This window comes from Folsomia candida, unplaced genomic scaffold (genome assembly GCF_002217175.1).
Source record: "Folsomia candida strain VU population unplaced genomic scaffold, ASM221717v1 Fcan01_Sc005, whole genome shotgun sequence".
Classification (NCBI taxonomy): Eukaryota; Metazoa; Arthropoda; class Collembola; order Entomobryomorpha; family Isotomidae; genus Folsomia; species Folsomia candida.
Window position 1 is genome coordinate 6478751 of NW_019091197.1, and position 22724 is coordinate 6501474.

Sequence of the window (22724 nt, forward strand, 5' to 3'; positions counted from 1 at the left end):
AATATGTTCAAGTTTTTCGTCAATTTCTGGATTTCTTATTCTAAGAGGCGCATGCAATTTTGCGAGCGAAATACGATGAACAGGAAGTAAGAATCCCGCCCAATAAGTTTGGACCAATTCTTAACCTGGGCGAACTCAGAATTTTGAATTGAATGAATGCGGGATTATGTAAATATGTTCAAGTACTTCGTGAATTTCATAATCCCATTACGGTTTCAGTCGTAGTACTTATGTACATATGCAGTGAAATTCGTAATTCTCGTTATTACCGGGCAGTTAGAGTATCTAATAGATACTATCTATGTATGTGCCTTGGCCAGTAGGGATTTAATGCTAGTTTTCTAAGAATGAACATGAAGCGCAGTAATGCTGATTTTCGAAAATCTTCAAGAACAGTTGCCGGAGTTACCTTCGAAATATGGTTTGATTTTTACGACCTCGCTGTAGTTTATGAATTTATTAATGTGATAATCTAATTGAAGCAGATGTTTCCTAACCAGAAAAACTTTAGAATAAAGGAACTCGTTTCTAAAATTGTATGCAGGTATTTAGATCAATTTTATTGGAAACTGTTCATTTTTTTATATCCCTGTATTATGTATATATAATTTTCTTTGACAAATGTGGATTCAAGCACGTATGTTAATAGACTGGAATTGCAAATTTGAATCTGTATTTGACAATATGAAAGTATTATTCATAATCTTGAGCTTGCTGTATTTGCTATCATATTTCGCTACATCCCTGGTTTCCAGGGTTTTTGATTCCTGGTCCATATTGACTGCAAACTTTACCTGAGGCTTGACCCCTTCGAACAGAACTAATTTCTTCTTAATATTTGAAATTTTACTTCTTGTCGTCAACATTGTTGAGATTTCGTTTCTCACTGCTTGTCTTTTTTGTATTTGTTTAATGACTTCTGCAGCGTGTCCACATTTGTCAAAAAATGTCCTCCCAATTGGCGTCGTCTTCATTAAATCTGCCACCATCTGATACCGAAATTGTCGAGCGTTATTGCGATCCACATTTTTAAGATGGTCTAAATTCTGAAGTCGAATTTCAAGATTCATCAAACTAATAACGACACAGTCGTTGTGAAATTGTTGAACCGAACCTCTGTTAAATACTTTCCAATTACGAAGGGAATACTTGTTGAACAGCAAATTCTTGAAACTGTTAAACATTTGGTTCATTTCTTGCTTGTCTATGTAGCCCTCCAACGAATCAAAATAGTTGATAGATTTATTTTCAAATTTGAGCTCCACTAAAAAGGAATGTTGCTTGAAGAATAAAATCGTGTAGAGCTTCCCATTTATTATGTCGAATTCTTTTTCACTCGGCAGAAGGCTTGGATTTTCCTTGAAAATTGGCAAACTGACCTGGAATTCGTTTCTGCTTATGTGGTAAATTACTTCCGAACTTACGAGCTTGATTGACCGCTGGGATAAGTATTCCTGCACGCGTGCTTCCATTATTTGATTCGCATACGGCATTGCAACTGCAGACGAGACGCATGTGTCAAAACGTAATGAGAGGAGCTCCGATTCAACGCCACTAATTCCAAACTGTCCTTCATTGAACACGACCAATTCTTCAGTATCCGTTACCCAGATTTTATCCAGTATATTTAGTTGGTCAGGAAGATCAACCGAGTTGTGGTCTTCGGAATCTGAACTTAAGCACACAAATTCTGGGGTTTCATTTTCATACTTGGTTTTCTCAAATTTGGGCAATTCTTCGCCAGTCGCTGGTCGAGGTTTAATTGATTCTGATAATTTGGTGGTCTCCAGCTTAATTCGATCCTGATAACTCTTCTTTGAGCGGTTCGTTGACCCAGATTTCCATTTTGCAGTAGAGTACTCAAAAGACTTCTTATTTTTTACCGGCATTGTCTCGGCGGCGACCGTTTCCTTTAAATTAGGCTTGAAATCTTGATTTCTCACATTCTTGCTTCCCAAGGTCAGAGCTCTGTCGATCAAGTTTATCACCACATCTGCATGATTCTGAATGAAGTCTGGTCTGCATTCTTTTTTGGTGTGGAACGAATGTTTCGGGTCCTTGAAGTATGACTCACAAGTTGCATTGGTTATTGACCCAACGGGGGGTGGACCGGTAGACACAAATCCCATTTTGCTCCATAATGGTAGGTAAGTAATCCATCTCTCAAATGTATTTAATACCATTGGAGAGTAAAATCGATTGGAGTTCTTATTTTGCAGGTCGATTTCTTGCCATTTTTTGCCGAGTTGGTCTCTTCGTTACCGAAAGTAGAGGAAAAATTTGGATTTGTCCCTCTGCAGCTGCGGGTCAAGTTTTGGGAACATTTGCTTCATGGTTTCGTCATCCCGCATACACATTTCATAATCCTCCTGCATCTTGTCAAAATCTGTACGGCGGCCCGCAAGCTTGGCTGCATACGAATCACATAATTCCTCAGGAAGGTTCTGATCCCCAAACAGGCAGATAATTTTGGAGCAAAGTTCTTCGAAATCTTCTTTGTCGCAAGTTTCCACCAGTTGAGCAAATGAGAACATGGTTGTCTGAATAATGTGTTTTTGGATCACTTTCTTGTGTAGATATCTCGATATTGCGTGCATAAGATGATTGGTACAAACAAATACCACAGTTTTCTTCACCTTAACATTCTTGTCAAAATTAAGGATACGATCGTACACGTTGTTTATGTAAACATCCAATGACTCCTTATTCAGGGCCAGAACTGCAGCGTGGAGATCACGAGGCTAAACACATGTCGACTACAAATAATTGAGGCTGCCAGTTCGATTTATATTTGCGGACATCTGACACAAACTGTAAGAGAAATCCAGCGACCGCCGTGACGTCCATTATTGGTACGGCGGGAGTGTTGGGACATAAATTTAATTTGGCCACCGCCGAGTGGAGGAGAACTTGTTTTCGTTCCTCAGTGTCGCCGATATTTTCAGGATGCACTATATTTCCAGTGGCGTCGAAATATAAAATGTCGCATCCTTTAGCAAATCGTAATTGTGATGGTGCGTAAAGAAGAGTAATTTTATGGGGGGTGTCCACGTTTCCTTTTACGTAGCCAGCGAGATCAGGGAACCGATTTTCCTGAAACCTTGAGTTTGCCTTGAAAGAAGCTTCAACATCTCGGATTGCTATGACTGCGTCTACGCCACGACGACTTCCAACCAGGTTGCCTTGACTTCTCAAATTTCTCGCAACATCAACACTTCTTGTGGGCAAGTTTTTATGAAGAAACGAGACGTTTGATAATTTTGAGTACTCCGATAAATGGTGGTTGAGTGCCGTTTTATGCTTCATTTCTTGTTGAAGCTGCGCTCGAGTTTCCCCGCGACATTGCCGCCCCGTACTGTTCTCTTGAAAAAGTTGGAATTCTCCTCCGATATCGACATCAATTGTGACCTGGGTCGCATCCTTGTCAAAATTACGGACTCGGCATTTAAAGGTCGTTTTGCACACATTTTCGTTATTTTTTCGGTACCGACTGCCACCACAAACTCCTCTAAAAGATGCGCAGATTGTAGAATTCTTCCGTCGAATTGGGGTCTTCCCACGCGCAGAAAATGAGCACGGGATTTGGTGTTGATTTTTAATTGCATCATTGATTAGTTGGGCGTAATCGTTGATTGGCAAAAAATTAAGTTGCACTTCCAGAAACTAACAAGTAAAAACTTAAGCGACTTACAATTGGACCTTATCCTTCGATTCGTTAGGCAGCCACGATTAACTAAAAATATTTCCACCTCCTCCATGGTTTACATAAATCCCGTACTCGCTGAAAGGGTGGAGGGATTTAAAATTAAAGCCTACGGATTGATAAATAATGCAATTGTAAAATCTTAAAGTAAAACTAACTTACCTTGGGAATTACTTTCACAATTTCGCCAATTTTAAAAATACTTAAAACATTCGGAAATATGCAAGAGTACTAATTCGCTGAGTATCAACACAGCTGAGGACTGAATGGTGGGTAAAGGCAAAGGTAAAGTTACTCAGTTTGAATTGTGCGATTCTCGGGGAAGTGTGAGAAAAGATGAAACAAACCATGTATGTAGTTCCGATACTGCAACAATATTATGTATGAAAATAAAATGTTTCAAAAAATGCGTTACTTTCTGGCACCGAGTTTGATCGAAGAAAGTGGACAAACTTTTGACAATTTGCATCTCCCAAAACCGGACCGTTTTTTACTCGAAATCAGCTAGATATGATGGGACATGTTTTTTACTATAAGATTGCATCGTAATTTCCAAAATAAACAACCTCCCCGATACTCTTCAGGGGTGTTTTTCTTCCACTCATTATTTTAAGAGTTCCAAAGAACGTTAAAATTCGTAAATTCGTTGGTACAAAAGTTATTGTTCAACGATGAAAACTCCGAAAATCCAAACGGTCAATGTCGGATGACGTAAGAGGAATGCATTGATTCTTATGACTGCAGAACCAAGATTAGCATGTATCGAACATAAAACTAAAAGTATTGTTAAATTAAATACGCTCGAAATGAATTGAACAATAAGCATTATGATCAGTTCCATTGCATTTCAATGACAATAATTTACGGGTTAATGACACACTGAGAAAGGCTTAATGCTGTAATCACATTAAATGCCGATTGCAATTTCATTCAAACAATTTGAAATTTGGCATGTAAAAATATGGCAAGTTCGTCCCTCCTGATTTACACTGAATAAATAACTGACAAATATTGAACTCTAAATGTTATTGATCCAAGCGGATTGGGTGCTCCAAGCACGCATGAAATTTATTTCGTCGATCACCGTAGAAATATGACCCAAAAGTTTATGCAAAATAAGCCTGTAGTCTAGTAACCTAATTTCAAGCAACTTATATAAAAGGAATTCAAACAATGTTTTGATGTGACACACCATTTTTATAACGCTGTTACTTTTCTTCTTTTCGCGTTGTATCATTTTTAACTTCAAAATATTGCTCGCAACTATCGTTCGAAGGATTGAAAATACCTTTTTTCAATCTTAGAAATTTAACAGAAGATAAACATATTAACGAAAAAATCAAACTGTAAATTTTGTAAATTGTAATATTTGGATCGCAATTTCTTTGAGAATTGTCCCACATGATTTCTGGTAAAATTTTTTGCCGTTTCCTGACAAGTCGTCATTTTAAAATTAATTACAACTTCAAGGGTAGACACACAACCAAGATAAAGCCCAAATACATATTTTCAAAAAATGTGAATCATATTTCACTTATCAAATGGCATGCGTCGGTAAGAACATGGAATCAAGAGGTTAACTTGGCCATATTTCAATAAGTCCACATTCATTCAAATCAACATTCTAATTTCGCCCAGCTTAGGAATTGGTCCAAACTCACTGGGCGGGATTCTCACCTCCCGTGCATCATATTTCGCTTGCAAAAGAGCATGTGGCTCTTAGAATAACAAAACCCAGAAATTCACGAAAAACTTGAACATATTTACATAATCCCGCATTCACTCAATTTAAAATTCTGAGTTCGCCCAGCTTAGGAATTGGTCCAAGCTTACTGGGCGGGATTCTCACTTCCTGTTCATCGTATTTCGCTCGCAAAATTGCATGCGCCTCTTAGAATAAGAAATCCAGAAATTCACGAAGTACTTGAACATATTTATATAATCCCGCATTCATTCAATTCAAAATTCTGAGTTCGCCCAGGTTAAGAATTGGTCCAAACTTATTGGGCGGGATTCTTACTTCCTGTTCATCGTATTTCGCTCGTAAAATTGCATGCGCCTCTTAGAATAAGAAATCCAGAAATTCACGAAAAACTTGAACATATTTACATAATCCCGCATTCACTCAATTTAAAATTCTGAGTTCGCCCAGCTTAGGGATTTGTCGAAACTTACTGGGCGGGATTCTTACTTCCTGTTCATCGTATTTCGCTCGCAAAATTGCATGCGCCTCTTAGAATAAGAAATCCAGAAATTCACGAAGTACTTGAAAATATTTTAATAATCCCGCATTCACTAAATTTAAAATTCTGAGTTCGCCCAGCTTAGGAATTGGTCCAAACTTAGTGGGCGGGATTCTTACTTCCTGTTCATCGTATTTCGCTCGCAAAATTGCATGCGCCTCTTAGAATAAGAAATCCAGAAATTCACGAAGTACTGGAAAATATTTTAATAAACCGTTGTAACGGTGGAAGTAGCTCACCCTGTCTGTAATAACCATTTTGGTATAATTTTATACCAATGATACAGAATATGCGGAATAAATGAATACGCAATTTTGGCAAAATTTTACATTAATGGTGCAGAATATGCGGAACAAAGATATATGTAATTGGGATATAATTTTGCATCAATGGTGCAAAATACACCAGGGAAGAGAAACCCTGATTTTGACATAAAGCCTTAAAAAATTTGACGTCAAAACCATAGGTGTTTCTTTCGGTTCTTCTGCACTTTTTGTGCGTTTTTCACCTATTCCATCAATTGTTTGGCACCATTTTGAGTCGCCGCTTGTTCGATACCAGTGGTGCTATTAAGTCTGGCACGAACGTGAATAAGTCGCAGTAATTAGCATCAATTGATGCAAAAGAGTCGTTAACAGACAGACAGACGGACAGACGGACAGACAGACGGACAGACAGACGGACGGACAAGAGGAATTCAATAGCTCCTCTGCTGCGCAGGGTGAGCTAATAATCCCACATTCACTCAATTCAAAATTCTGAGTTCGCCCAGCTTAGGAATTGGTCCAAGCTTACTGGGCGGGATTCTTACTTCCTGTTCATCGTATTTCGCTCGCAAAATTGCATGCGCCTCTTAGAATAAGAAATCCAGAAATTCACGAAGTACTTGAAAATATTTTAATAATCCTGCAATTTGAGCGAGTGGTGGATAAGTCGGTAACGACTAAAAGGATTTTACTATCATCTTAGCCTACATTAGCATCTTATTTTCGGTGAACAATTGGCTTGCCAGCAATTTCATTGTAAGCCAAGATTCATTAGCGTTTCCGAATTCCCGTGGCGGGAACGCAAAGTATCCCTGGATCAAATTGCAGGTTGCCTTCCTTATTATATTTCATATCATTAATTATTCCCCAGTATTAATTCATGCAGGGTTTTGCAAACAGTCCGGAAGGTTATTCAAATTTAGTGCAAACATGGTAGCTTTGTGAAACGTTTTGAATTTGTAAGTATTTGGCTCGCAGGTAGGTTTAAAGTGACGAAAAAATGACGTATTACATGTAAATCTCATTTTGCCCCAGACGGGGGTGTGGTCAAGTGCATGCAGCCCCCACATACTTTCCATATGGTTAATTCCAGAAATACAATGAATATTACTTAAATCTCATTTTGCCCCAAAAGTGGGTGTGGTCGAGTGGGGGAGAGTAATCCGAGGGGGTGTGGTCATGTGGGGCCACACCCCTTTTCCTTTTAATTACCCCCCAGGGGGTTATATGGCCATATAAGACCAGATCCGGTTCGGCTCAACCCGAGGGTTGCGCTTCGCTGGCCTGGGCTGCGCTGCGCTGGGCTAACTTCCCACACATACAAATGTATGCATAATGGATTAAGCCTTTATGAAATTTTTCCACAAGATGAGCAATTTAATTTATGCAAAGGCTGTAATCTTGGCATTCTGATTGATAGAGTATAAATCAAACCGGAATTAACCCTTTCAAGAGTATGATCAACTTTTAAAAAAATGTATTAATTCGGGGATATTATGATAAGTGTGTTGTGGTCATGGTGTGGGAGGAGGAATTTAGCTATTTTAATCAAACTCGAAAATACTGAAACATCCAAAATTTTACATTGCGTTATATTAGGAAATATCCCATTGTTCGGCAAGCAAATGTTCAAAATTTTCTTATCCTTAGTTGGTTGGTTGGCGTAGGAGAAACCCCCCAAATGAAAAGATCTTAAGCCTCGTAGTGAAAATCGTTAAAATCAGTAACCTTCCGGAAACGACAATTGTCTTCCTCCCGCATCGCGACCACAATTTTGCAGGACGATTTTAGTGTTCCTCACAAATTAAACCATTTCCAAGAAAACGATTGTCTACCCGAATTAAAAGGTTAACCTTTTGGTTAACTTGTACAGCATTCAAGTCGGTTCAGGAGAAAATAAGATATCGGGAAATAGGGTATCGTGGAAAATGATCCGATCCCTGCAACCGACGAGGATCAATGTGGGCAGCGATTTTATTGACAAAGGAACGGCATTGGTTACGCAGGATTTCTGCATTAACCAAACCGTGTCACTTCTCCCAATGTAGTTCAACGTAGATCTAATAATTGCACTCGTTGTCGTGATGATAACTATAGTTTGTGGAGATAAACTGATTCAAATGTAATCCGTAGCATTCTGTAAGAATGAGATATAACATTCGAAAAGTGTAAAATAGGTCGGTTTTGGGGCTCGTTTTTGCCTCTTTTTAAGCCGAGATCAACGCATTTGCCAGAGAAAAATGCCCATTCTCGCTCACTTATAACATCAGTACTTTGTTTAAACTGAGGATGAGCATTATGAAAAAACCCGAAACACGTGTTCAATCATTTATGCAAATTTTTATAATTATGTAGTTTCGTCAAAATCGGAGCGAGGCCGCTGGCGTCATCGCATTGTTAGTGGTAATGACGTCGAAAAATTGAGAATAATGTACAATTGCTAACTTTTAAAAAATTAGAAGCGCTGTCAATGGCTTAATTGGTTTTTGAACTATCGAATGTGTGTAATAAATTGACAATATGTTCAAAATTATTTATCGTAGATATTTTATTGAGTGAAATGATATTCCGAGGATATAAATTCCTGCAAATTTTCTTATTTAAAAAAAAGTTTGCAAATTTATTCTTAATTGGTCAAGTAAGTCATTTTGAAGAAACATGTTTTCAATTTTTTGATTGGCGCTAAAATTCAAAAAGGTTAAATTAGGGATTTTGGAAACCCGCGGTTTTGGCTGGAAATCGGTTTAAAATTCTTGCTCAAATTAGCGCACTATGAAAAATGAAAATAAAGAGTTAAGTATGAAATTCTTTTGGATAATAAAATTAAATGTTTGTCACCATAGGCGCTGGTTTCACTTCGTCTTGTTTGTTCTTGGTGCGTTCTGGTGGACAGGGGAGCTCGTAAATTCTCAGCTATTGAATTTAAATCCACTTGTAAATAATGTGAGTCTATAAATTGTAAATATTTGCTTAATTTATTTGTCAAATTCCTAATAATTTTGTATTGTTATGCGGTTGGATGTAATTCCTCGTCTTTTCGCTGTGGACCGACCTATCGTACCGTCATTCCATCCTGCAATTTCTTTACTGGTCAATGCTATTGTCTAGATTATCAGGTAAAGTATTACTTGGACAGAGGTTCCTGCGCAAAATGGAACGTGCATGCGGTGTGACGTACATTTTGGATGGAGGCATGTGAAATTTTAAACTTTGTCGTAGAGATGCGAAATTTGGCATGCACATGCCAACATATGTTACAGACATCAATTCCCCTTCCATTCGCTGTGAATTTTTCAGGAAAAATTAAAAACAAAATGTAAATCATTTTACATTCCATCATGTTAAAGTGTGCTGTTAAAAAATCATATCTCGGCAGTGGGAAATATTTTACAAATTCCGTTTTGTGGATGTCTTCTACAGGAGCACATAGAGTTTTTGAAGTGTAAAAACACTCCTTCCCTTTTAACCCTGCAAGGGGGTGTGGTCCAAAAATTGATGAATTTTTTATCCTCTTTTTCCGTTTTTTGAATCACAAAAGTCGTCTTGCCTCATTACCTGATTACCTCCCAGACTTGCGTCACTAAAATGCTCATCACTTTTTCAAAAGTGATTTTAACACGGAAATTTGTGCATATTGTGTAACACCAATATATTGTGCATTGCATACATATAGTGGGATGGCTAAACTCTCCACCCATGTTAATAGCTTACCTAGTAAGCATAACACGTCCATAGCTTAATTATATTGAATGCCTTTCGCCGTCTCTCCGTATAGGCTATACGGAGAGACGGCGTATAGGCTACGTAAAGGCTATACCATAATCGTATGCTATACGGTATAGCATACGATTATGGTGAAGGCAGGTTTTATTATGTCCCTTGTTTGGATAGAACGCAAAAACCGCCAGCCTTTTGAAGTTTCAATTAAAAAACGTTCCCTTTTCTTCTGTCAAATATGAGTGGGCGAAGATACTCGGCCGGGTTCGACTAGTGAAAATACGCGAGTACTCGGCCTCACCGAGTACTCTAAACTCAATGAGTGTGCAAAAAAAATTAGACGTTCGTGACACTAAAAATCTAAAGTTTTGTTGATAATTGAAAGCAGTGGAACTTCCGTACCATTCCTCCTTTGCACGAAACCATATCTAAAATTCAATCACCAATCTGTGTAGCTATTTATTAAATTAGTATGACGATATGTAAATTATTAAACTAAAACTTGTACTGTTGCGGCGAGGCATAGGTTTAATAATGTTTAATTTATGCGTATAAAGTCCATGTAATTTTATATGGTAATTTGGTTAAGTATTTAAGTATAAGTATGAATGTCAGTGTGCAATTTCCCCATGACGAGGTGGCAGTTGCCATGGTGATATGAGTTTGAGTGGGAGAGAGGACGCTTGTCCTTTGTCAGCGAGCGAGTGAATGAGAGAGTGAACGTTGAGTTAAGTCAGTGTCTTGTAGTAAGTCGAGCGAGCAAGAAGCTCCATTTTTTGTAGTAGAAAAGTATTCGAATAAATACTAAAATTTAATTGACGAGAAGTTTCTAATTAAAGTTTTTTAGGTATTTTATTTACGTATACTCTACATTAAGCAAACTCAAGCACTCAACAAGCATAAAACCAGCATTTAACCAGAATTTAACTAGTTTTTAGACCAGTTCAAGTTCAAGTCCAGTATAAAGTCCAATAAGTCTACGCATAAGCTAAGTAAAGTCCAATTGGCACGATTTAAGCCGTTTTGGCAAGATTTTAGGCCAGTTTTGAGTTTCAAGTCCAAGTTAAGTCTACGTTTAAGTACAAGTCAAGTCTACGCATAAGTTCATTACGGCACGAGGTCAGATCACCAGAAAACCAGTTATCACGAGAAGATAATTTCTGAAGTTGATAAGCCCCGGCCGTAACATGTACTTTAACCACTAATTTATCCATTAGTGCGACAACGCGCAACAAAACTGCAGTTCCACCGTTTGCAAGCCGAACGAGAAGGCGGAATGTGTCCTGGGAACGAATGGGACCCTTACGTAGTTACAAAATTTCGAGCCAGAAAATAAAAATTTACCAAGGAAATTTTGAAGTAAAAGCATTTACGTAAATTTTTATGCATAAGGCCCGTAGGCTTTTGCAAATTGCTGAGAAGATTATACGTAAATCTTTGTCGTATAAGTTTTGTAGTTAAGCCAGGCATAAAATTACCATTTTCGCCAAATGTGATATTTTTTCGCCAAATTGTAAGTTAATACCCTATGCAAAAAATTTCGTGGAGTGGGTAAAATTTTGTTTTTGCTAAATTGGATTTTAAGAAAATTTTAAGAAAAGGTTATGGCGGTTTTTAGAACAAAAGGTGCAAATTTGGCCGAATTTTGGGCCACGCCAAGTCATCAAATCTGATATTTAAACAGAAATGTGAATGGATGCTTCACCTAGGGTACTAGTAGATTCGAAAAATCATAGTAGGTACCCTGGGTAAGCTAAGCAGTCGGGAAGCATCCCTTGTGAAATATTTCAATTTAATGATATTTCTTTGTTCTTTACAGACTGGTAGGAGGCTGCATGGACGGAGAATACATAAAGAATTTGGGAGTTGGTCTTCATCTTATGAGAAATGAAAATTGTTTGAACATCCCTCAATCCACGCATTCGTGGTACTCCTGGGATTGGGATAAATCTCACCTTCTGGAGCTGGCCTATGCAGACGCAAATAAAGGGACCATAGCCGCAGTTGACCAGACTATCCACACAATCGACGGCATATTTACAAGGTCCCCAAAGGCATTTACAGACCTCAAGTCTCAAGCTGAAGAATTCGGGAAGGATGGTAGTAAATTACTTGTTCCACTGCAAAAGTCAGAAACTCGGTACTTGCGACATCAGCATGACGTGCTTTCGCATTTCCTGAACAACTATCCTTCAATTTATGATTTTCTTGAGAAGGATGACAATCTGAACAGGATGAATAACGTTCCGTTCATTTTGCGCACTGCATATACGGCAGATGTGTTAAATGTCCTGCAAACAGTGTCTCCGAAATCCCAAACAGTTGGCCTTCTATCATGGAGGTTGTACGACTATATTGATGACGGACTCATAACACTAAATGCAAAGAACAATTCAATTTCAAATAATAATTTTGAAAATCTGCACCATGGCTTGAAGAATTTCAAATCAGTTCTGGATGAGTTGGGTGACGGAGATGGGTGACGGTGTCCAATCGTTCAAAGGAAAGGCTCTGTATATGTCACCTCAAGTTCAAACTCGAACCAGGGGTGCCGTACCGCAAGCCTCAATGGTGGAAGGGGCTGAAAACGTTAGAGTGAACATTGAGGAACATGTGCAGACGATCGAGAAAGAGTGGGAGTGCTTTCTAAAAACTTTCACCGATGGATACAAAAAAAGAGCAGAACCTAACATCCCTGCTTCGTATCAGCTTGGCTGGAAAATATTTTGAAATACAATTTGGAGGGATCTGTTCCCCAGGAGTTTCTGGAGTATTTCCGCCGAAGCAAGGGCCCAGGCTTTATTCCGTCGAACATTACAGAAGAAAATATCGCAGAGCAATACAGGGTATTTTCGTCTGTCGTTGCGGATCTGGTACAACACGATGCACAATTTCATACCACGGCTCTGGATGAAGCACCCTGGGAAGTGGAACAACGCGTCTTCAATAAGATTTGTGGAAGCGCAACACGAATGAACATTGCCGATGCTACCGACCTTCTCCTAAGTTCTATGATGCGGGCCCATTGTGAAGCAATTTGCGAGTCAATGGGAAGGGTGGCCAAGAACATAAAGGAGCAAAGGAACCTCACCCACCGAAATTTAATGGAAGAGCTGTTCATCAGCTATAATGGACCCCACCCAAGTGATTGCGACGAACTGTTAGAACAGGCATTAAACATGCATTTTTCGCAGCAAGAAGACAAAAGCTGGAGATTTTACAGAAAGGGGAAGGCAGGAAGTGGTTTGAAGTTTTTTAATACGTCTCAGGTTGTGGATAGGAAGAAGGAAGAAGCAAAGATTCACGCAAGGCTCCCCTATAAAAAATCAACATAAAATCAATCAGCATAACATAAAATCAAATCAACACACAGAACAACTAAAGACAGAAGTCGGATTGATGGCGAAATAGAATTATTTCAGAAATTACACAAAAATACAAATACAAATACAAATATTAATAATAATAAATACAAATATTATTTATCATATTCGATTGAAAATGTACTGAGAATATACAATAAAGCTATACTTATTAATGTAATCCGCTCCCCCATTAATCTAAAAAAAACAGGCAAATTGTCTGACCTTTTTGCCGGAGACCCTTTTTTTGTAGCCCCCCTCGTCCCGGTTTTTGCCCTCGCTTGACACTGTCCATGATGTCCATGATTTCAGACATGTCTGAAATCAAACAAGACTTCAGTTTGTAAAAATACGAGTTGCTGCTAAATACCTTCCCCTGCGGAGAAATTGAAAGTAAAGGTCTTTGAAATTTTCTCAGGTTTTGGAAAAAACTGAACTTGCGGAAATTTGATAAATGCGAAAAACTGACTTACCAGTATTGATGAAAACTTGATTTGGGGATGTGAAAATCAGTGTTAAAGCAAATGTCCTCCAAAACGTTGGATTTGATATTATTTACACACTTATTTCTATACTTTTTGCATTTATGTTATGCAGGTTTATTTGCACAGTGAGAAATCCTGTGATGGACATATAGTCACCGCCCGGTGGTAATCCGGTGATCAAATTTCTTAGAGTGTGTATTTAAGTATGCGTGTAACTGTTCCTTACCTTTATGTGAACATGTATAAATACGGACGCGAAAAAAGTTGCTTCATTCCAGACTAATTTTTATTGAAGATTAATCCTAAATCAGAATCCTTAAAATTTGTTTCACCGCAGCAAATTAAGTACATATTAGCATAAGCTCGAATAATAATTATCCAGTAAATATGTACATGCTACAGATTTATTACGGGGTACATATGATCTTCCGTAGTCAATAATTCTCAGAAACAATAAAACGGACCAATACTTAACGAGTACGTATGTATCTATAATAACGGCTGGATACTTATTCTTCTTTAAATAATTATATAATAAAAACAATGTCGCACTTCATTTCCCTATTTTCCTGGAAAGTTATATAAATTGCAAAATACATGCTGGGCAAATATAATAAATTAATTCAGGTACAATAAATGCTGACTGAAGGCACCGACTTATTACATTAATGGGTTTCTGAAAACCTCAAACAACTGGGTCCGTATGGAGTTTCACAATAATTCAATTTTACTTTAAGCAGGATGAAATAATACAGTGAGTAATTTTCACATTGAAATATCCTTAATTATGGATTATATAACAATGCGAAGGCATGAAGTGGTTCTCTCGGATTTTGACCGGACTAATTTTAAATTATTCACACACATAAATAAGCGGACCCGTATTTTTGCGTTTTCTTGAATGCGTGTGTTTTCGCCTGTGGCGGAATTTTTTAATACATTTTCAGCCAAAATCACGATTTTTCAAAATGCTGTAAATTTTCGAATTACGACCAAATGTTAAAAATTCGAAAACATGTTTTCTAAGAATTATGTTGAGTAATAAAAAAATCTAATTTTGAAAAACGTTGAATTTTAAAAAAATTTTGGAATTTTCAAAATTCAAAAACAGCATGAAAATTTCAAATTTCAAAAGTTTTTTTAGAAACTTATTTTTATAATCTCATGGAAGTCATTCTGAGCGGACATGTTTTCCAATTTTTGACATTTGATTAATTTAAAAATTTACAGCTGTTTTAAAAATCGTGACTTTGGCTGAAAATTTATTCAAAAATTACGCCACTGGCGAGAACACGCGCAATCAAGTAGACGTAAAAATACGGGTCCACTTATTTATGTGCGTGGGCTATTTAAAATTAGTCCGGTCAAAATCGGAGCGAATCACTTCATGCTTTCGCATTGTAAATTATATAGTTTATATGCATATAAGGTTTAGCTTGATTAATATTATTCCTCATCCGTCGGATGACATCCGACCTAATTAAATCGCATAGACGCTGCTAACAAAATGAAAATTATTGTCTCCTACATAGCCGTTGTTACGCTGTGGCAGGGCGTGTCGGGTTCTCCGGGTAAGTTGAGGATATTTTTTATGAAAAATTTATATTTAAAATTTTCAAAACAAATAATTCTCGCAGAAACCGTGCTAAGCCCAGATTTCCAGGTCCACATAATTGGAGCCGATGAAAGTGGAAACCCCACTATTCGGAAATGGGTATCTGAAGGGGCCAACCCCAACAGGGTAATAATCCATTTAAATTTCTTCTTCTGGAAAAATTACACCTTGTGAATATTTTCGTCCAGAATTTGAGAGACGCTGCTATAACCAACGGGCCAAAACTAGACTACCCCAACTACCGAATAGATTCCCGTAACAATTACTTAAATTACTACTTTTCCGTTTACTAAAAAATTTACATATTTGCATTCTTCTTCCTATAACAATTAAAGTTGTTGCCGATCGTAATTTCTCGTCGGGAATTTCTTCAATAATGGCCACTGGTCCGGCAAATATAGAAATTGTGATTGTCGTTGACAAAGAATTTGGTGACCTCTTTTCCCACAACTATCAAAGAATCGTGGATTATCTGACCGTTTACTTTTGGGATGTCAATATTCGCTACAAGACACTCCCAAGTCTGGATATATCCTTCCGTGTGAATGGATTACTAATTATGGAGGTAAATTTGCCTCACGTGTAAAAAATGAGTCAGTATATTAGTAATTGTTCCTATTTCCCACCCAAGTCGACACAAGCTCAACCGTTCATCGAGAAAGCGCGTGCGTCCGACGGCCGCGCAGAATTTGGTCGAATTCTAGGTCTTTACATGAATTGGATATACGAGCAGCGAGGTTGGTTGGTCAGACACGATTTGGCGCCTCTAATAACGGCTACAAGGTTGGAATGGGGTGGCGGTCTGGCATGGGGAAGTGGAACTTGCGGAGTCGATAATGGCAGAAGGATTGACTGGGGAACGTGCGTTTGGAATGATGGCGGGGATTGGGGTAGCGTTACCGTCGGGGCGCATGAGATGGCGCATACGTGAGAAAAATTTCGCCCTAACATTACAACATTGACAAGTGTTTTGATTTGGTCATCTCTTTTTACCCCATTTTCGGTTTTCTTACTGTTGGCAGTATTGGAGCACCACACGATGACGATCCAAACGCGAATTGTCCTCCACCCTACGGCTTCATCATGAGTGGAGGAAACGACAACTATCGATACTTCTTTTCAGACTGTAGTGACCGACATATATCCCGTTTTGTTAAGTAAGTTAATACAATTTGTATTAACTGGAAGTGGAATTTTCTTATATTACCCCAAATCTATTTTTTAAGTTCGGACTCTGCCGCTTGTCTGAGAAGCATTGATGGCTTACCAACTACCCCGATGCATCCTAGATTCTCTTCTCCTAAAGCCCCCAGTGTGTTGGATCTTTGCAAGAAAAGTCTAAAGAATCCCAACGCTTGGGTTGATGACGCTGATACGTACGACTGTAAACAATTGAGGTGTAAACGACGTGATGAATCAAATCCGAGCGTTATCTGGACCCATTTCTTGGGCGTTTTGGACAATTCAATTTGTGGCAAAGGATCAGGTCGGTGTTTCCGGGGAAGATGCCGACTGAATGGAAAACTTATCCAAAATCAGTTTGATGGAAATTGCATCGCGACACCGGATCTGTTTGGACACATGGTTCCCGCCAAGATGTCCAATTGTCCACCTTCAAAGGATATAACGCCGCTTAATTCTCTAGAAATTCGGGATGGTCCAGGCGACAAGAGGTTGGGAACGCCCTTCACAGAGTCGGGAAATACAGAGAATGCCGAGCGATGTTTGTATGCGGGGAATGGAGCAGGCGGAACTATTTGGACGGATCGTTGCAATTATGATAACCCGTGGCATGGATGGGAATTTAGAAGTGTGGGAACAGTAGGTAATTTCCTTCTTGTGCATAAAGTTACTGGACTATGTGCAATTCCGGCGGGTGGGGTGGATTACATGATTCAAATGTTTCCTTGCAAGTCGGGGAATATGAGAATGGTTTGGAGATTGACACCGCCGTGATTAAGGTGCACCTCAAGTGTGGAATAAAACAAAAAGCCGATATGAAATTAAAATTATTAATAAAGTAGAAATAACAGTATTCCATTAAATGTGCTATTTTCATGCAACATATATCCACAAGCAATCACACCATTTTGTCCCCTCGTGTCTCATGAGAGCCCTACAAAACATATGCATATAAATAGGGTTGGTCATCCGACGGATCGGTTCGGATCGGATCGGATAAGCAGTCCATCGGATCGGATATTACACTATCTCGGATAATCCGATCGGATATGAGGGCCTATCCGATCCGAATCCGAGTAATCCGCCGGATATCCGATCGGATCGGATAATAATCCGTAAAATTTTGAAAGGATATCAAATGCGTTAATTATCCATGGAAAACATGAATAATTAACTTATTTAAGTAAGTATTGCAGTAATTAATTATAAAACCATATAATTGTAACTAATTAAGTAACTAACAACAATTTGTTTTATAATTAAGTACTTCGTTATCTATAAGAAGCATAAAGAAGGCAAAATGAATGGGTAGTTTAACTGGTAATAGGATTTAATGGCAATGTAATTGAAATTAGTAATTAATAACTTGGTTTCAGTTGATGCGTAAAGCAATTAATTACAATACGTAACTAATTACCTTAGGTTACAATTTTAATGCGTCTTGTATAAAATCTTGATGGGTGAGATTTGATAATAAAAAATAATAAAAATAATAACAAATTACACTAATTAATTATGCTAACATTTATCAGGTAAGTCAGCCATTTGAATTTACGCACATCAGGAAAAATATTCTCGCAAAGTCACCAGCAGACTGCAGAATTTTAGTAAATGTGGATTATCCGATATCCGATCCGATATCCGAAGTATCCGTCGGATTGATCCGATCGGATAAATAGCCTTATCCGATCCGATCCGATAGCTGTCGGATGTTTTTATTTACGATCCGATCCGATCCGACGGATCGGATATTCTCGGATCGGATAGACCACCCCTAGTGGAAAATAAACGAGGAAAATGAATTCATAATTTTGACATAAAATCGTGACAAATTCGAACTAAAAATTCTAGTTATTTTTTCGGTTCTTATGCACGTTTGGTGTGTTTTGCATCTATTTTCCCAATTGTTTGGCACCATTTTGTGTTAGCGACTGTTCGAGACCAATGGTGCTACTAATTTGCTAAGGTTTACACATGGGGCATGTTAATTAGCATGAATTGATGCAAAAAACTCGTGAACAGACAGACAGACAGACGGACAAGAGGAATTCAATAGCTCCCTTGCTACGCAGGGTGAGCTAATAATGGTGAGAGTTTAGACTTTTATTTTACCTTAGCCGATGAATGTATTTAAATATACATAATTTGGCATATCTGGATGCCCGAGTTACACGACAAAGCAATATATATGTTAAGCCATCATTTAATTTGATTTCCATTTTTTTTAAGTTACTATCAATATGACGAAAATATATATCGCACGTGCCATGTTGATATCGGAACAGTAAATCTTCAACAGGACCAATAGATATTAAGACAATACTTAATTATTTTTCGCAGATGGATAAATGGGTGGCCATCAAGCAATCTTACGGTGCAAATGTACACTCTAAACAATTTCGAGACAAAGCGGTTATATTTTTCACAATTCCGATGTTTGATAAGTACACGTAAATGAAAGCGGAGTCAATTTTCAGTTTACGTAAATTGTTGACTGTCAAGATCTTGACTATGAATAAAAAATATTTACCCGTCCTTTGACAGACGGTGTTTTAAACATAAATACATACATGTACATACATTTATTTAGAATGTCATTTTTTTTCCTACAAAACTGTAGAGAAAATATCACATTAGGGACTGCTATAAACCCTTTAAATTAAACAGAACCCAGTCAAGGGAAAGATTTGTTTATAAATAAATATATTACTATTCATAATATTTAATGGACTTCAGGTCCCATTAGCGACACAATGCCAAGGGCTTCTCTAAAGTAAAGGGCTAACTTTTTCTGGATGGTGAAGGATTTCAGAGCAACTTTGTAACCCCATTGGGCTTCTTAGCTCACACAGACTTGGCGTCAGTTGACTTTATAAAAAAATATGTCAAATGGGTAACCCCGACCCTGATGCTAAACTAAAACAGTGGCCGCGGAAGTGTGGGGATAGGGGGCACTGTCCCCCCACGGTTATTCGATGTCCCAATCATCTCCCCATGTAAACCCCTCCCTCCCCTAATTTTCAATATTAATGTCCCCATGTTGTAATTACTGTAGGTATCTATAATTTTAAACAATTGCATGCACAAACATATAACACTGTCAAACTACGTGGGAGCGTTGACCTAAAGTCAATGCACCGCTGGGTTTAAAATGATAAAAATACCACGTAGCACAATGAAAGTTTTCAAATTAGGACCATTAAACACGACTTAACCCTTTTTCCCCAACAACGGAGCCGACTAAAACAGCATACAAAGTAGCACGGTGAGCGGCGTCTTTGTGATAAAATACCCACCTCACATTCTTTACCCTTCCTCACAAAATTTTTCACTCATGCGTACCAGGAACGTGTATATATTACGTTATAAATCAGTATGGTGAGTGAATGATTTTGGGTCGCCTAACTATGATAGATGGTGGGTGGTCTAAAAATCACAATTTATCACAAAAATGGAATTTATTACAGCGCAAATTATGGACGTTCCCTCAACAGTAAATTTTTCCACATATAAATACAATAAAACTTTCCTAATCTCTCCACTCTTAACTTAACCTGCCAGCCCGTCATAACACCTCCGTCTTTTGTCTCGTCGAAGAAAATCTTGATACAGAAATGGGACGCTTTCCTGTCATCCAGAATTTAATCGGGGTCATCTTTCTAGCAAGCTTTGTATTGCATCTGGTCCTACACGTTGATCCAGTCGGTGAGTTTAAATGCCAGAATAATATATAGTTTTTTCTTTACTTTCTCTCTTACAATAGAAGTCTCTCAGTATGATTTCCGATCTTGAAATAAATTAGTGTCAATCGATCACAAATTTTTCTATGACGACCAGAAACCAAGGAAAAACGGAAAAACTCCATTGCAAAAAGTGAAATGTTTGTGGACTTTTTCTGCCAAACATTTTGCTACATATCAAAGCCATGTCAAAAAATGGAATTTTCGAATTTTCGAGTTTTTCATTCACTTTTGCATATTTTCGATATCTGACATCTGAAGTAAAATGGTAGCTAACGAAGTGTTGAAACCCTTAGCCCTTTGTGTTGTAGGGAAGGGGTTAAAGGCGCGTTTTTTCATTTTTTCAGCTAAACAAGCGCATTACGAGATTACGCAACCATATCAAAGTTTGTAATCAATTGGTGCTAATTTTGCAAAAATCAGAAACCTCCCTTGTTATGTTTGAGGGGCAATATTACGTGAAATTGGGGAATCTTTGTGCTAACTTGTATTTAAATTAATTAACAGCGTCACTGGCACTGGGCCAACAATGCAAATCATCCGTAGCAAACTTTTCTCTTATTGGGACAAAATGTGAAACGAGTTGCACACCTGCCGCCATTCCAAGTTTTCTTGCCACGTGCGACACAGGTTTGGTGTGCTGCTTCGTTACGCCATCTTTGAACTTGACGTCAAACGGAGCTGCTCATAAATAAGTAAATTTAACACAAATTTTGTTAAAAGTGTTATTCCATTTCGTTCAAATTGGATGAAAAATAATGTCTTCAATAAAATAAATTGTAGTAAAACAATTTTTATGATTTTTTTTCGATTAACATCAGACAACATTTTGTGCTAATTGGTACAATTACAAGCTCGGGTTCAAATTTACATACGTCAATACGACAATGTCAAAATCTACCAACTTATAATTTAATATGTGTGGCAATTTCCACCCTAATTTCTAAACCTATTAGGAGGTCGTATTAAAAAATCCCTTTCAATAGCACTAGATTATGTTCGTAATTGATTTTTTTGTCTCTTTATTTTTTTCTCTAAAACGCACCCTCGAAATTACTTCACCATTGCGGCATTGGATTATTAAACCACAGAGAAAATAAATACATATCTATGCTGTTTTTTTCATAAATTTCATTTTTTTCATAATTCCGATTCGGTGCGAAACACTGAAGAATTTTAATTAAACAAATCATTAAAGAGAAGTACAGTTCGGGGTGACTCTTAAAAATAATGTTACCTGCTTCCAATGTAAATGCGACTTAATTATGTAAACTACTTAAAATCCAGGGTAACATTAACTTCATAAAGGGTAAAATTTATGTACTCTAGATTTTGTATACTTGACTCAATTTAAAATTTAGAGTGTATCAATTCACTTTTCGGAAGGAAAGCAATATTTGTAAGTGTGCAACACACAAAATTCAAACCTGGCGCAATAAGGTCGGGCGTTACCGTGTGCACATCGGGTAAAACCCCCTTCGAGTCATATCGTAAATCCCGTGTTTTTGTCCCCACGGTTCTGCAAAAAAAGAAATACCTGCTAGGCCGATAAAACCTTTTGCACACTCTTAGAAATCCAGTACTAAAATACAGATAATATCCAGTGTTACATATGCACAGAAATATTTATGACGGATTAACTCATTATTTTTAAGTAATACATATATGCGGTAATACTTAGTTCGGTATTGTAGTTTTCCCATACCAGTGACAAACTTTTATAATTTTGTCGTGTCAATTGGTAAATAATATTTGCGTGATTCCTAACAGTGCAGGGTAACAAAAAGGGAAGGGTTGGCTAGATTTTCCATATATTAAGTCGCTATAAATACACATAAAGGGCACTGCACCCTTAACCCTTCCCAAATTCCATACACGAGGCCTTTTCCCATTCACAACTCGTCAAGCTGGCAACAAGTTTATAATAAAATCGCACCTTAGATTTTAGCGAAGCTATTGGCACGTGGTAAAAAATTATTTTCAATTTTTTGCTTTTTTTGTACTTACAATGTGAATTGAAAAACTCGGAATTTGAATGGTTGAAATTTGGAAATTATTTAGATACATCTATCGTTTCTTCCTTCACGTCAAAATATTTCACGTCAAACTTGAAAGAATGGGTGATTTATTTTCTTTGAAGGTTAGTTTACTTGGTAAAAAGTGCCCGTTTTTAGCCCGAACCATGTCAACTTTGACCTCAAATATTTTGACAAATTCCCACCATCGCACAAACGTCATCAAGAAACGTTGCTTGTATTCACTTGAACTACATAATTTCAAAATTTCAACCAATTCCGAATCTTACACTTCATTGTGGTACCCGTATTTCGCAAAACTTTAAGTATTTATCTTACCTGAAATGGAAACTACCGGGCAAATTTAACTTAACGCGGCTTATTTTCTATTGATTT

General features: G+C 37.6%; 1 protein-coding gene and 1 long non-coding RNA gene across 2 annotated transcripts; one reads left to right on the top strand and one right to left on the bottom strand.

Annotated features, from left to right (window-relative positions):
• Positions 1 to 13116: 13116 nt before the first annotated feature.
• On the bottom strand, positions 13117 to 14209 carry LOC118435945. The gene is made up of 3 exons (XR_004835059.1): positions 14003 to 14209; positions 13517 to 13609; positions 13117 to 13245 (listed from the first exon to the last, which is right to left on the bottom strand). It is a non-coding gene; the product is annotated as an uncharacterized LOC118435945 (long non-coding RNA).
• Positions 14210 to 15234: 1025 nt separating this feature from the next.
• LOC110850459 lies at positions 15235 to 17426 on the top strand. Its single transcript, XM_022097892.2, has 7 exons — positions 15235 to 15347; positions 15414 to 15517; positions 15580 to 15646; positions 15727 to 15956; positions 16023 to 16318; positions 16414 to 16548; positions 16618 to 17426. Exons 1-7 carry the CDS (start codon positions 15284 to 15286, stop codon positions 17345 to 17347), a joined length of 1626 nt encoding a protein of 541 aa, XP_021953584.1. The 5' UTR covers positions 15235 to 15283; the 3' UTR covers positions 17348 to 17426.
• Positions 17427 to 22724: the final 5298 nt, after the last annotated feature.